Genomic DNA, 16,368 nt, shown 5'->3' on the forward strand with positions numbered 1-16,368 from the left:
TTCGAATTTGAGAACTCAAACCCTGAGTAAACAACGTCCTTAATTCATATACATGTATTATAAATTCCGTTCTGTCTGTCTCTGAAAGCTTTCAAGAGAGCTAGTAATAACTGCATGTAGCTTAGGATAAATCCGAAAAATATTAAGGAATGTGTGAATTTTGCTTGCAAACCACTTGTTATTCATGTACAAATATGAAACAATCCGTTTTCAGAAGATGAAACTTCTTTAAACCCCTTGAAAAAATTCTGAGCAAATGTAGAGATAAAACTATATAAAAGAGACATAAGTTAATATCATGTGGAACCAATGATTTCAAATCCCTCAGCTTTGTGTCGTGACATAACGAACTTGGTGAGACATTTCGAGACTGCAACTGACATCACCGAAAGGTTATTATTTCATTGGAATGAATTGACAATAACAACGAAAATGACAACGACATTTTGTTTTCTCTTCAGGGTGATTACAGCGTTGAGTAAACATATAAACAAACATGGTATTCCAAAACACTTGCGAAAAGAAAAAACAAAATGAAAATAAGCTTGAAAAACAACATGTAACTCCTATTTAATCAAGTAGCTTGCAATTTCAAAAAAGTTGCTGATCATTACTTTGAAGGAATAAAACTCGTCAAACTAGAAATACACTTGATCATAATAGTAAGTCTCTGCAGGTTTTTCTTCACCGTTTCCGTCATGGAAGTGAATGACTTGTACTTAATGCGACAACGTACAATCAACAGCTCAGCCAGCGACTGAATGGCCAAACCCATAACAAAACATCTTCCGCCAGGTACAGTTAACTTCCTGTCATCAAATATACTAGAATTACTCTTTTAATCAAGGTAGATGTACAATCGCAACTTCTCGGGCCTTTCCGGCAGGCTCGGAAAAACACCTAGAATGTATTATCTAGGCGTCCATGACAACCCCCCTTTTTATAAAACTTAATATAAATACAACACATTTTACGATCTGTTGAGATGTAAGCAAGACTTCAATAAAGTAAATGATATACCCTAAAATATAACACAGAAGCGACTTATAAGGCTGTCTAGCCGATACTTATTTAATGGGAAGCGACTCCATTTTGTATAAAATTCTAACACCCGGTAATGTTAATACATTCGAGGTGTTTTTCCGAGCCTGCTGGAAAGGCCCGAGAAGCTGCGATTGGGTAGATGTATAATCCTTTGCAATCTAATAATATCAGTTGCTTGTTCTGGGCTTTCCTAATTACAATATAACTTCTATCTACAAAACACAGAAAATCAAAACTATCATGTGTTGATTCTTCTCTCTTAAGGTCGTATCTAAAGTTTTTCGCTTTCAGTAACTCCGTTCTCGTTCACGACTTGAATGCTAGCCTCGGTGTCAATTGTTTTTGTTTCGAGGGCTGACTCCTGGGAGTCACTCAGTGTTGCCTTACAGAGTTTGTCAATAACCACCGCTCCAACGATGATTGTCATAGTATTACTTGTTGTCCGGATACGATCACTGCAAAAGATTCTAAAAGTGTATTTGGGAACAGTTGATTGTCCGAGTTACAATGCTTTCCTTAAACCTCTTTTTATAAAACTCACAATTTTTTCAATCAAAATAGTGATCATGAGAAACTTGATACTCAGTGGAACTGATAGAAAACAATTTTTTTCTTGATGCGCTCACTATTCCCCTCTCTTTATGCTTATTTTTTCTCTCTCTCTCTCTCTCTCTCTCTCTCTCTCTCTCTCTCTCTCTCTCTTAAAAAAACACTCATGTAACTTTGTCAAGGCCTCTACAGTCTCCAATTATCTAGAGTATCTTATATTTTACATAAATGTATGTATGAAGTAAAAATTAATAGAAAAGGTAAAAATTATCATGACTCACTTGTACCATTCCAAAGCCATAAGTAAACCGATGTTGTGAACCTGAACGTCCAAAGACGATAAAACAACAAGTATGGAAACGATGCTGGCGCTAGGTACAGACGGAACCGCTAGAGAGCCGACAGCTGACAGCAACCTACAGCAACAAACAGTTGATAATTATAGGGAACCAACAGATGACAGCAACCTACAGCACAAACAGTTTTTAATGATAGAGAACCAACTGATGACAGCAACCTACAGCACAAACAGTTGACACTGACAGGGAACCAACAGAGGACAGCAACCTACAGCAACAAACAGTTGATAATGATAGGGAACCAACAGATGACAGCAACCTACAGCAACAAACAGTTGTTAATGATAGGGAACAAACCGATGACAGCAACCTACACCAACGAACAACTGATAATGATAGAGAACGAACAGATGACAGCAACCTACAGCAACAAACAGTTGACACTGACAGGGAACCAACAGATGACAGCAACCTACAGTAACAAACAGTTGATGATGATAGGAAACCAACCGATGACAGCAACCTACAGCAACAAACAGTTGTTAATGATAGGGAACCAAACAATGACAGCAACCTACAGCGCAAACAGTTGGTATTGATAGGGAACCAACAGAAGACAGCAACTTACAGCAACAAACAGTTGATAATGATAGGGAACCAACAGATGACAGCAACCTACAGCAACAAACAGTTGTTAATGATAGGGAACAAACCGATGACAGCAACCTACACCAACGAACAACTGATAATGATAGAGAACGAACAGATGACAGCAACCTACAGCAACAAACAGTTGACACTGACAGGGAACCAACAGATGACAGCAACCTACAGCAACAAACAGTTGATGATGATAGGAAACAAACCGATGACAGCAACCTACAGCAACAAACAGTTGTTAATGATAGGGAACCAAACGATGACAACAACCTACAGCAACAAACAGTTGATATTGATAGGGAACCAACAGAAGACAGCAACTTACAGCAACAAACAGTTGATAATGATATGGAGCCAACAGATGACAGCAACCTTTTGCAACAAACAATTGATAATGATACATATAGGTAACCAACAGAGGACAGCAACCTACAGCAACAAACAGTTGATAATGATAGGGAATCAACAGATTACAGCAACCTACAACAACATACAGTTGATAATGATAGAGAAACAACAGATGACAGAACCTAAAACAACAAACAACTGAAAGTGACAGAAAACCAATAGTTGACAGCAATATTCAACGAAAAAATATTGACAATGTTAGAGAGCTGACAGCTGATAGCAACCTACAACTACAAACAATTGACAGTGACAGAGAACTGACAGCAACATACATCAACAAAAAGATGATAGTGATAGTTGACAAAAGTTGACAACAAACTTCAAAAGCTGGGCAGTATAACTGGTAAAGAGGTATTGACAAAACCAGTTGACAGTAATCTTAACAAGAGGCCCATGGGCCACATCGCTCACCTGAGGAACAATAGGTATGATAAAATCAGCTTAATGGAGTCATAATACAAACAATCTGGACAATGTGCAATAATACATGTAGATCCTGTATAAATAAAATCCATTTTTCCCGCTGGATATTCTTATGTTTATAATCATTAGTCCCTTTTCTAACAGGATGATTTTATAGTCATATCACATGTTGAGTATTGCAGTCCTCAAAAAGATCCTTTACAATTGTTTATATATGGGATATTAAGCTACATCAAACTCTGAACCTTCTTGTGAGGCCGAAGAATTGCCCTGGAGCCAAAGTCTTAACAATTATAAAGAAACATCTGGCTGATTAGTTTCTGAGAAGAAGATTTCAAAAGATTTACTCTATATATTCCTATGTAAAACTTTAACACCCCCCCCCCCCTATGTGGCCTCACCCTACCCCCAGGGATCATGTTTTCACAACTTTGAATCTACACTACCTGAGGATACTTCCACACAAGTTTCAGCTTTCCTGGCAGATTAGTTTCTGAGAAGATGTTTAAATATTTACTCTATAAATTCCTATGTAAAACTTCGACCCCCCATTGTGCCGCACCCTACCCCCCGGGATCATGATTTTCACAACTTTGAATCTACACTGCCTGAGGATGCTTCCACACGAGTTCCAGCTTTCCTGGCTGATTAGTTTCTGAGAAGAAGATGTTCAAAGATTTACTCTATATATTCCTATGTAAAACTTCGACCCCCCCCCCCATTGTGGCCCCACCCTACCCCTGGGGGTCATGATTTTCACAACTTTGAATTTGCACTACCTGAGGATGCTTCCACACAAGTTTCAGCTTTCCTGGCTGATTAGTTTCTGAGAAGACGATTTTTAAAGATTTACTATATATTCCAATGTAAAACTTTAACACCCCCCCCAATGTGGCCTCACCCTACCCCCAGGGATCATGATTTTCACTACTTTGAATCTACATTGCCTGAGGATGCTTCCAAACAAGTTTCAGCTTTCCTGGCTGATTAGTTTCTGAGAAGAAGAATTTTAAAGATTTACTCTATATATTCCTATGTAAAACTTCGACCCTCCATTGTGCCCCACCCTACCCCCAGGGATCATGATTTTCACAACTTTGAATCAGCACTACCTGAGGATGCTTCCACATAAGTTTCAGCTTTCCTGGCTGATTAGTTTCTGAGAAGATTTTAAAGATTTACTCTATATATAAATTCCTATGTTTAACTTCGACCCCCCATTGTGGCTCCACCCTACCCCTGGGGGGTCATGATTTTCACAACTTTAAATCTACACTACCTGAGAATGCTTCTACACAAGTGTCAGCTTTCTTGGCTGATTAGTTTCTGAGAAGACGATTTTTAAAGATTTACTCTATATATTCCTATGTAAAACTTCGACCACCCCATTGTGGCCCCACCCAACCCCTGGGGGTCATGAATTTCACAACTTTGAATCTACACTACCTGATAATACTTCCACACAAGTTTCTTCAGCTTTCCTTGCTGATTAGTTTCTGAGAAGAAGATTTTTAAAGATTTACTCTATATATTCCTATGTAAAACTTCGACCCCCATTGTGGCCCCACCCTACCCCCAAGGGTCATGGTTTTCACAACTTTAAATCTACACTACCTGAGGATGCTTCCACGCAGGTTTCAGCTTTCCTGGCAGATTAGTTTCTCAGGAGACGATTTTTAAAGATTTACTCTATATATTCCTATGTAAAACTTCGACCCCCCCCCATTGTGGCCCCACCCTAAATCCAGGGGTCATGAATTTCACAACTTTGAATTTACACTACCTGAGAATGCTTCCACACAAGTTTCAGCTTTCCTGGCTGATAAGTTTCTGAGAAGAAGATTTTAAAAAATTTACTCTATATATTCCTATGTAAAACTTCGACCTCCATTGTGGCCCCATCCTACCCCTGGGGGTCATGATTTTCACAACTTTGAATCTACACTACCTGAGGATGCTTCCACACAAGTTTCAGCTTTCCTGGCTGATTAATTTCTGAGAAGACGATTTTTAAAGATTTACTCAATATATTCCTATGTAAAACTTCGACCTCCATTGTGGCCCCGCCCTACCCCTGGGGGTCATGATTTTCACAACTTTGAATCTACACTACCTGAGGATGCTTCCACACAAGTTTCAGCTTTCCTGGCTGATTAATTTCTGAGAAGACGATTTTTAAAGATTTACTCAATATATTCCTATGTAAAACTTTGACCCCCCATTGTGGCCCCGCCCTACCCCTAGGGGTCATGATTTTCACAACTTTGAATCTACACTACCTGAGGATGCTTCCACACAAGTTTCAGCTTTCCTGGCTGATTAATTTCTGAGAAGACGATTTTTAAAAATTTACTCAATATATTCCTATGTAAAACTTTGACCCCCCAATGTGGCCCCACCCTACCCCTAGGGATCATGAATTTCACAACTTTGAATCTAAACTACCTGAGGATGCTGCCACACACATTTCAACTTTCCTGGCTGATTAGTTTCTGAGAAGAAGATTTTTAAAGATTTACTCTATATATTCCTATGTAAAACTTTGACCCCCCATTGTGGCCCCACCCTACCCCCGGGGGTCATGAATTTCACAACTTTGAATCTACACTACCAGAGAATGCTTCCACACAAGTTTCAGCTTTCCTGGCTTTCTGGTTCTTGAGAAGAAGATTTTTGAAAATTTCTCGAAATGTTTCATTAATTTCTAATTATCTCCCCTTGAAAACGAGTGTGACCCTTAATTTTCACAACTTTGAATCCCCTTTACCTAAGGATTATTTGTGCCAAGTTTGGTTGAAATTGGCCCAGTAGTTCTTGAGAAGATGTTGAAAATGTTGAAAACGGGCAGACAGACAGACGGACAGACGGACGACAGACAAAATGTGATCAGAATAGCTCACTTGAGCTTTCAGCTCAGGTGAGCTAAAAACTGCATGGTATATGATGGTGTACAGTTAAAAAGAAGAACATGTAAATAGCTATAGACAGTAGCTGTTGACAATAAACTGTCAGAACTATCCATCTAATAAACCTAAAACAGATTTTGTTAATATTTTGGGTTATTGAGGGGAAACCATGGGGATAGGATCCATATACATTTATACTGGTACTTAATTATTAATTAAACTTCATATTCATCTTTGATTACAACATCTTGGTTATAATCGATTGGTAAGTCAAATTATCATATAATTATTTTCCTCGTTGAGATATGCACTTTCCAGCTGCCTACCCTATCAGCAGTGTATTGGAGACACCTAGTGGCATGCCCTCTAATTGTACCATAAAGAGGGCCGATAAACAGATGAATAAACAGCTTCCCATTCGTTCAAGGGTGGCTCCAACTGGCACCAGAAAATTAGAAATCCGTGAGTCCACGTGTAGCTTTACGTCCAGAATCCTCAGCATTTCCGGTATGCCAATGGCTCTACCATGCAAGAGAAAATAACTAAAGTTGGTTTGAGGTCTCTTATTATGAAGAATATCAAAACATATTGCTGGACTTAGTTATAAACAACTTAATATGTTTCGAATTCATTTTTTGAAAAAAGATTTATGATTTATATGTGTAGAACTTTGCATATGATAAAACAGCTAAAAATGTGAACTTTAAATGCATGTGCCATATATTATTTGGACATGGCTAATCACATTTTGTAGTAAGATGGCGCTCACGTGCTTGGGGGCCCAAATACCGTCAGCCAGGGTCGGAGACAGACAGCAAGGAAGAACAGAGGGTTCTTCCTGGTTGCAATGAAATATGTTATAGGGATGAGGACCAGCTGATGGAAGACGATCCCGACAGAATGCGCCAGTACGAACATTCCAAGGCTGCTAAACACTGAGGCAATGTCGGACGCCTTCAAAATGGCGGCCGCAATCAGACTGGCGACTCCAACGGGCGTCAACCTTTAAAGGATAGAAAGAGAGAACTGGACTAACATGTACTTTTACAGTTTTTATATTGTATAGAATTTCACAAGAATCTTAAATGCAAACTAAAAAGATGTATCACTAGAGGGTAATAACTAAAGACAAACTTAAGGCAAATTTTCACGTCATAGTACCTAGTTCCTGTATGAGAAAATTTACCCAATCAAAATTTGATATTTTTAGTCACACAGGGAATTCAGATGACATTTCCTTTGCATTCGAGCTATTATTATAAATGTTTGTAATGCTTGTAGATTAGATAAAGTTATAACATGAGACTCTAGAGGTCATATTAACTCAATTAATATTTTCTGATTTTCCCTATGATAACCATTAAAATGTTTCAGATCTCGCTCCAAATTATTTGGGTTTCAAAACCATTCCTTTGGGAAAATCTTTTGCGACGAAAAATTTTATCTGCTGAACAAAAACACTTGTAAAAGTCTCACTGTAAGCTTGTAGGTGGAATAATGCAAAGAACAATAGATGAGTCAGTGGACTTTAATCATTCAAGTATGTTTATTGTTCCTCAACAAAGCTAAACCCTACATCATTTATTGCTCCTTCAAAAATCAGAAATTAAATATATTGATAACTTACCAAATAATCCAATTTAAAAGATGGATGACAATAATTGATATCGTCTCGAAAAAGTCTGTAAAAGGTTTGGCACGTGTCCCGATTTTGCTTGCAGATATACCAAACAGAGTACAGGCAATAATAAGTCCTAAAGAAAATTAACATCGATTTAAGCATATGAACGGCTAGGAGAATTTCTAGTTAATTTACATGTATCTCTGAGGACTCACCCAAAATGTTGAGGCCGGCTGTGGAGGACACAGATTTGTCGGTGACCGTGACTGTACTGTTAGTCCCGTTCTTCAGTACTATGTGAGCAGAGTGAGAGTAAGTTGTCTGAGTCTGAAAATAGGAACGTATCTGTATCAAACTGCCTGTTTGCAGGTGCAGTTATCTTTAAAGTTTATAGAAGCTTGTTGCGAAGAAAAGTCATTGTGGAATTTTGCAAAGACAAGTCATTGTGACATTATTTTATAGCATTGTATAAATACTGCCCAAAAAAGATTTAAAACAAAACATTCTGATTTTCATACCAGGAAAGATAATGAAAATTAAATTCAGGTTAAATTCGGAGCATGAATTTAAATTACAAGGGTTGTCCCAAAATAGCGTAGACAGGACACATAATTTATAATCTGTTCACTGCAATTTCATTAGACTTCTATGTTTTCTTCAATGACTCTTTGACAAACAATACAGAAAAATTCAAATCTGTACTTTATTTATTTCTCGAGAAAATGAATAATTACAAGTAGTAACAACAAGTTTTGTCAGGCGGCGCAATGTGCGACGTCGAAAATTATCAGTTTTACGTTTTTGCCAAACCCTCCACATCGTTTACGATAACATTTACGTTTTATTTCCTTAAAAAGACTTATACATATATATATATATATATATATATATATATATATATATATATATATATATATATATATATATATATATATATATATATAATCTTTGAACAAGTAACCTGAGTGCAAATTCAACATGGTTTCTAGTTTTTTGTGGTTTTTTTTAGTACAAACGATCTGTCGGCTCCAAACTTGCCCTGTATTACTTGTTGTCTAACGTCCGTCTTACCGAAATGTGTCGTTAAACATTTTGACGTCCATTGATATCGTTCGGTGTTTCTTTTTTCCACATATTGTCATCATACTTGTTCAAATATTTTCAATGTTGTTTAACTACTTATTCACAAAACGCACTATTAATCGATTTTGTTAATTTCGTTTACTTCCAAAGCCGCTTAGGATTTATTTCATGGTCTTTACAAAATTTTATCAGTTACTGCTGCGCCGCCTTAAACGCTGACATCGTCATTTTATTACGAGTAAACTTTTCAACTTGTCACAAAACGCGCTATAAAATATTTAAAAGTTTTGTTATAGCCAAAATATTTTCTAAGTAACTAATAGAATTATTATCAAATATCAATGTATGTTTTTTCTGAATTTTTTGAATTTTTTCATTCGAAAGGTACTTTTCCTCGCAATTTTCATTTCATTATGTTGATTTTAAATTTTTGTTTTTGACATTGCATCGCATGTCCAATTTCTGATCTAATATGCTTCATTTTACTAATTTAATCAATATTTGATTTTAATCTATTATTTGAATGCAAATTTCTTGAACCCTTTGTGGAACAAATTTCATCTTCCTTTGTCTTCGATTAACTGAATAACGCCACTTGTCTACGCTATTTTGGGACAACCCTCGTATGTTTTTTTTGTCCTTACCTTTTGAAAACATGCTGTAATCAAGTTATCAGGGAAAAGATTTCTAGAAGGAAAAATAAATGATATAATAAAAAATAAATATTTAAAAAATGACAACGGTCTCGATAAAAATGGAATTCCTTTATGTGTGTACCTGTGATTAGTGAATAAATCCTTTACCTGATCATGTCTGCAAACATGTCGCTTGTTTTTATGTCCGTGTGAATGGTGTCAACATTGTCAGAACTAGAAATCTCGATATCTTTTCCTATGTGAAGAGCAAAGTAGTCGAAAAATATGCCGATACTTACGAAAGCCGAGAAGGATCATTCGAGATTCGATATTCGAAATACGAGATTTGAAATACGAGATTCGAGATTCGAAATTCGAGATTCAATATCTAAATTAACCAATCAAATCATGGATCTGAAACCTGTATCCTAGCAACATCAAACTGTTCTAAATAAAGATCATTCGTACATGCTCTTTCCTACAAATAAATGTCTTAATAGCTCTTATATAGTGGTTATAAAATGGTTAAATTAACATTGATGAATTAACCCCACACAGTATAAACAATTAAATTAGAAATAACACTGTTGGCTTTGCGAATCTAAGTGGTTTTGTTTGCCCTGTATGTATTTCCCCCCGAATAATTTTAACCCGAAGTGTATTCGCCCCAACTGTGTAAAAATCGGCTCGCGAAGAAAGATCTGTTTAATCTAAATGTTTTAGCTATGAAACGAAACTCAATGAAATAATCGACATGTCAAATATAGGTTATGATAAAGTTTTAAACCATAAAAGATATAATGATTTACAACCTCAAAGACAAAAATCCAGATAAGAATAGTGTATTGTAGGGTATGACAATGCATTTGTCGATATGAGAGAGAGAGACAGACAGACAGACAGAGAGTTTTGTAGTGTCCAATTCAGTTGTAATTTAATATTTGAAATTGATTTGATTTGTTACAAGCATATATAGACAATAATTAAGCCTCTAAAACGAGAAAAGAGAGAGGAGGTAGCTAGGGTAGGGCAGACCAACTACATGTAGCAAGCTTTAATTTTAACGGTGTTAGCGCACCTGTGATTTACAACACAACGACTCTCTCTCTCTCTCTCTCTCTCTCTCTCTCTCTCTCTCTCTCTCTCTCATCACCTAGCATTTCCTTTTCCGTGAGGGGGTTTGGGGTATTTGTGATGTCTTACATATTAGCTAGCGAAAATGATAAAAAAAACTTGAAATTTTCTTTAAATTGTGTGCGGATGTTGTACGCCAATAATCTGTTTTCAGTATATACATTTCAAGAGGGGGGGGGGGGGGGGGGGGAGGGGGCTATATAGTCCTAATTAATTTGTCAGTTATTCTGTCCCCACTTTGTTTTCTCTTCGTTTTCCAGATTTTTTTTATTTGGCTCGGCAAATTAATTTAAAACTTTCTGTGTAGCTCCATAACGATGCACTGTAGATAAATTATGAGTAGTTTTACTTTTGATAAACAGGTACATATCCGTACTTGATTTTTAATTTGACTCTTATAATCGGATTTAATATTCCAATAATTATAGGGTAGGAAAGAGTAGACGGGACTTTTTTGCGCATATCCTACTGTACCATTCATTCAACACAGGTATTAGCACTCATCGAGTTCGACTTGCTTTCCTTTTCTTTCATCCACTGGATTTAAAGCTATTAATTTTTGAAAATATTTTGAATTTATTGCCTGATTATATATAAATTAGAGCTGCGCTGGTGCATATATTTACCCAAATGGACCAAGATATAACCAAATGAATCTAAAAAATTTGACAAAATTAGTTTTAAACGTCCGACTCCTTTTCAATTCTAATCGGGTATGTCCTTTAGAAAAATCTTGAACCACACACATTTTAGCCTGGTTCCGGCCTACCCATAATGCTCCGCACAGTAGGAGCATTATGGGTAGGCCGGAACCAGGCTACACACATTTTAGCAAATAAAACGACAATTGTTTCATTTTTATGGGGAGGGAGGTGGTGCCGGTAAAGGACATCTATTGCTTGTGGCAGTTGTGCTATACTCTCATTTGTTAAAATAGGTAATACTACATGTACATATTGATATAAAATGAAAGTTTCCAATTACACTGTACATAGCTTCTATCACGCATTTTGACCCGTGCGATAGTTTAAAACAATTTTCAAAGCATTTAATGTAATTCAACCGATCATTTTTGAAATTTAATTTGCTGGATCCCCGCTTCATACGTCCGCCTTCTTGTATATTAGAATTACATGTACGTTGACCATATGTACACATTAACTTAATCGGCTATGTTATGGGACGATAACATTTTTTATCAATGTTTTTGCAGGATATGTAACAAATAACAGCCTATTTGTGGGTTTTTGCAATGATTATTTGAGATAATTTGCCGCCATCTTTTATGCATTCCACACACCACTCACAGTTTCTTTATTTGGTGTTCTGTGTGTATGGCGACAAATTGGTAAATTTGCACCACTCACCCATTGTAGCTTCATCCTGGTTACCTTTTATCTGGCTAAGTGTAATGTAGTAGTACAGTGTATATTAAATACACACATCTTTGTTTGCAGTGCTTATGTACATCTTTAGAGATTTACTTACAAAAAAAGTAAACATTTGTATGACTTATATGTAATTATTGTCAATTTTGGTGCGGTGGGGGGGGGGGGGGGGGGGGGTAGGAAACTACAGAGAAACTTAACTTGGCTGTGAAACATATGCTTTTATTCTTTCTTGTTGATATATCAATGAATGAATTATAACAAAATATATGTACAACAATTAATTTTGAAATATTCATGCACAATCAAATAAAAGGTTTTACTGTTCTCTGCACAAGAAATCGGCAATGTGAACAAATTGGCACCCTATCATCCCTACCTTTAATTGTAGAGAGTAGGTATCCTTCTATATTGAAAACAATTCCAAAAGTAAGACTCATAATAAGTTGTTTACTGAGGAAAAGGGAAAAAATTGTATTTATTAATAATTCCGTATGATGTGATAATATCTCAATGATTTGTTTATAATCATAGTACTAGTGTATCACTGTATGCATACATAAAACGATAAGTAATGCTTATATTTATTAGTGAAACAGGACAGATTATTTATATTTAGATTATTTAGATACATGTACTAATCTTCATGTGGGGATCTAGAAAGGAGGGGGTCAGGGGATCTGGACCCCCTCCTCGGGAAAATTGGAGCTTATTAAATTTACATAGTAAAATTTTTTTAAATTGGCCTAGGACCCCCTACAGAAAAAATTAGCTACGCTTATGAAGTTCTCTACCATAACCGCATTTTTACACAAAAGGGGTGAATAAACCTGGGTTTTAAACTATTACTGGTGGTGAAATACCTTAGGGTTCAAACGCATCAGGTGGAAATGCACCAGGGCAAACAAAATCACTTAAATCCGCGAAGCACACTGCATTATTACTAGTCTACTTAGATATTCTGTGTAAAAGTAAATACAAATAATTATTTAGTAAGGTAGGGAGAAGTGAACATAGCATTTATTTGTATATAAGAGCATGTACGTATGATTTTTATTTAGAACAGTTTGATGTCGCTAGGATACATATTTTTAGATCCTTGATTTGATTGGTTAATTTAGATATTGAATCTCGAATTTCGAATCTCGAATCTCGTATTTCGAATCTCGTATTTCGAATCTCGAATCTCGAATGATCCTTCTCGGCTTTCGTAGATACTGTCTATTTTTCTCTCAAGAGAATGGTAATTCTATAATGTTGGTGAGAAGACGTTTTCTCATTCCGGCAAAGCATAATTTCATTGAAATAAAATGATATAATAATTCTGTTTTCCTTGATATTCGATATAACTTTCATCCTCTAGGCTATACATCGTTAAAAACTGTTAACTCACAGTAAAGCAACTTTCACTTACAGAAACGCAACGAATTTAACAATTGTCAATGAAACTTGAATAACGAAGACTTATTTTTTAAATTATAACGTCTTTTTGTGACGCATTTATATTTTTTTATGTTACTAAAAATGCCACTTCATGTTACTTAAATGTGTTATTCGTTAAATCTAATATAAAAAAGTTATTGTAAATGAAAAAAATGTACTTGAACATTTTTAACGAATAATTTTAACGCATTTTAGAAACCACACTATCACACAAACTTATCTGTAGATTATTGTACACCCCCTGTTTTTCATAAAAGTCGAGACACTTGCGCCTTGTATACATATATTGTTAGTAATATTGGTAAGAAATTAATGTTTAATATTAATACATTTTCATTTGCCAAATTGCTGAAGTACAAGATTGTGCGTGATTTATAACGATTTTAAGGATTTTTATCATTTATCATTGACACATACATACACAGTACGTACCCGGCTGAATAATTAAGAAGACAACGACTGCTATGATGGCACCGATGGAGTTAGTAATTATGATATAACCAAGCGACAGGCCGCTGATGCGTCCATTCGATTTAGGATCCATGGAAGCTGTGCCTAATTAACGCAATAAACAAAGTTGTAAGGGGATATTAATGATTGACATGTAATACATTTAATACTTACATCAAGCTATGATATATCACTGACAAGAGTCCGATTTCGGATCCATGAGAAATATCCCATTGTATAATATATGGTGATTAATAGAAAACCTACATAAATGAACAGTGCGCGGATCGGGGGGGGGGGGGGGGGGTGTAATTTTTCCATAGGAAAAATCAAATTTCTTAAATTCATATGATCAAAATGCCTCGGACCCCCCAAAAACTTAAATATCCCTCAGACCCCCTCCCCCGGAAAAATTCTTTATTTACGCATGTGTACACATATTTACAAATTGTAGTGCAATGGAGACGTAAACTATATTGCATAAAAATAAACTTTTATCTAGACGGCACAATTCCTTCATGAATAGAATTTTTGACAATAGAATACACCTAAACTATCTGGTTCTTCAACTTCAAGAGTAGTAATCTTTTAGGTGTACTTTTTCAAGTTACTGTACATCATATCATGGTACATGTATTACATTCATATATGTGGAACTTTTCAAGTTTCTTGAGTACGAGCCCGCTTTCAACATAAGATTATAAATATCTGATTGCAAAGAATTCTCCTTAGAAGGGCATGCTTTTATACATATATAGTTACACTTCTAGTTTACCTGTTATGATGGTAGAGACGACAAGGGGAAGGATTGTCATTTTCAGCATCCGCATGTAGATCTCGCCAGGTAGTCCTAAAAAAATATACTAATATATTCTATATAAACATGTTTAAAATGTAAGGAAACTGTAAAGGAAAAGTATGGTAAATTCAGGAACGAAGCATCTTTTTTTGGAGAATGCAAAATGCTTTCGAGAAAATAAAATTAACATCAAAATAGAAGTTTAAGATACTTTGCTACCCCCCCCCAATCCCGCACCAACGGATTAGGATTTTAAAGATTGCAGAATAAGTATTATTTGTTTGGCTTAAAAAAAGGTGGTAGATGCCTGTGAATTCAACATCTTGCTGTCACGTTTAAATCATATATAACCTTCAATCCCCCCCCCCCTTTTCTAATAAAAAATGTACTTGGATGGAAATGTCACTGTACCTATCACATGTATCATGTAGCTGCAGGGACGACCAGGGCGCTAAACTGCCTTACATTGAAAACGTTTCAATTTACGGCGCACAAAAAACTTTATTTCCACACAAATTCTGTGAAGATAATTAGTACATGTACCATAAAGTGCTTCAGACAATTTATTACTGACGTCCTTGCTCTACTTGCCTCATATACTAACCGACATCGGAGAATCGAGAGTCGTAATGTTTACATGCAAACAAATAAAACTACATTACTTCACTTTACAGTGCTGGTGTTGTGTTTAAAACATTAAAGTAAAGTGATGATATCAGTAGAAAAATGTCAGAGGAATTTGTTTGGAATTTAAAATTTAAATTGTACAGAACTTGTTCGGAAATATAATTAATCAGTCCAAAACTAGAGCAAATTTTTGTGCTTCATAAATTGCAACTTTTTATTAACGTTTAGAACTGTAGCTCTCATTAGGTCATCCATCCGAATCTTTTAAGACCGGGAGCTACAGACCTCTAGCCACATGTCATGTTACCTGTATTTAGTTTATGATGGTGGCGACAAGGATGATGTTGATGATAACGACGACAACTTACCAATCCATGTCAAGGCGTCACTTGATGGTTCCACCACCCTCAGTCCAAAGCCGAAAGCAAACCCCACCCCTACACCAATCAACACACTGATAATTAGGCTATTCCGCGACAAAAAATCGTAGCAAGTCGAGCTCTTTTCTGTCATTTTACTGCGCTTTGACCTCCGTAAATTAGAGATTATAAAATGAGCTTATACATGTATAGCTATATATCCTTCACAACCAAAACATGTATAGTTTAAGATATGCACTATCCATCAATCAAATGCTATCATCCAAGTAAACACGATTTGTAGGGGACAGGGGTTCGGAACTTTGAAGGTCAGACCGCTTTGGTTTAGATAAGTAATCGAAGAGAAGGGATTGAATTTTTCTCCTGTATTGGTAAACAGAAGTTTTGCAGTGGAGCCGTTTTTAAAAAGTTATATCGTCCATGCGCGGATCAACAGTGGGGTCAAAGGAGGGGGTCCAGACCCCCCCCCCCCCCCCCTAAAAAATGCAAATTTATTAAATTCCCACAATAGAAAGGAAA

General features: G+C 36.1%; 1 protein-coding gene across 1 annotated transcript; it reads right to left on the reverse strand.

The window, feature by feature from the left end:
• Nucleotides 1-433: 433 nt before the first annotated feature.
• LOC105340610 (excitatory amino acid transporter) lies at nucleotides 434-16,128 on the reverse strand. The gene is made up of 11 exons (XM_011446750.4): nucleotides 15,838-16,128; nucleotides 14,819-14,893; nucleotides 14,026-14,148; nucleotides 9,797-9,884; nucleotides 9,638-9,680; nucleotides 8,126-8,237; nucleotides 7,917-8,043; nucleotides 7,059-7,292; nucleotides 6,616-6,810; nucleotides 1,875-2,009; nucleotides 434-1,499 (listed from the first exon to the last, which is right to left on the reverse strand). Exons 1-11 carry the CDS (start codon nucleotides 15,980-15,982, stop codon nucleotides 1,316-1,318), a joined length of 1,461 nt encoding a protein of 486 aa, XP_011445052.2. The 5' UTR covers nucleotides 15,983-16,128; the 3' UTR covers nucleotides 434-1,315.
• Between the last annotated feature and the right edge of the window lie 240 nt (nucleotides 16,129-16,368).

The sequence above is a fragment of the Magallana gigas genome, chromosome 3, assembly GCF_963853765.1.
Source record: "Magallana gigas chromosome 3, xbMagGiga1.1, whole genome shotgun sequence".
NCBI classification, from domain to species: domain Eukaryota; kingdom Metazoa; phylum Mollusca; class Bivalvia; order Ostreida; family Ostreidae; genus Magallana; species Magallana gigas.

Coding starts and splice junctions, on each gene's coding strand:
- LOC105340610 (XM_011446750.4), bottom strand. CDS start 15,982: ATGACAGAAAAGAGCTCGACTTGCTACGATTTTTTGTCGCGGAATAGC. Junction 9,885..14,025: donor CTTCTTAATTATTCAGCCGG/GTACGTACTGTG, acceptor CTCTTCACATAG/GAAAAGATATCGAGATTTCT. Junction 2,010..6,615: donor TCCAATACACTGCTGATAGG/GTAGGCAGCTGG, acceptor TTGTTGCTGTAG/GTTGCTGTCAGCTGTCGGCT.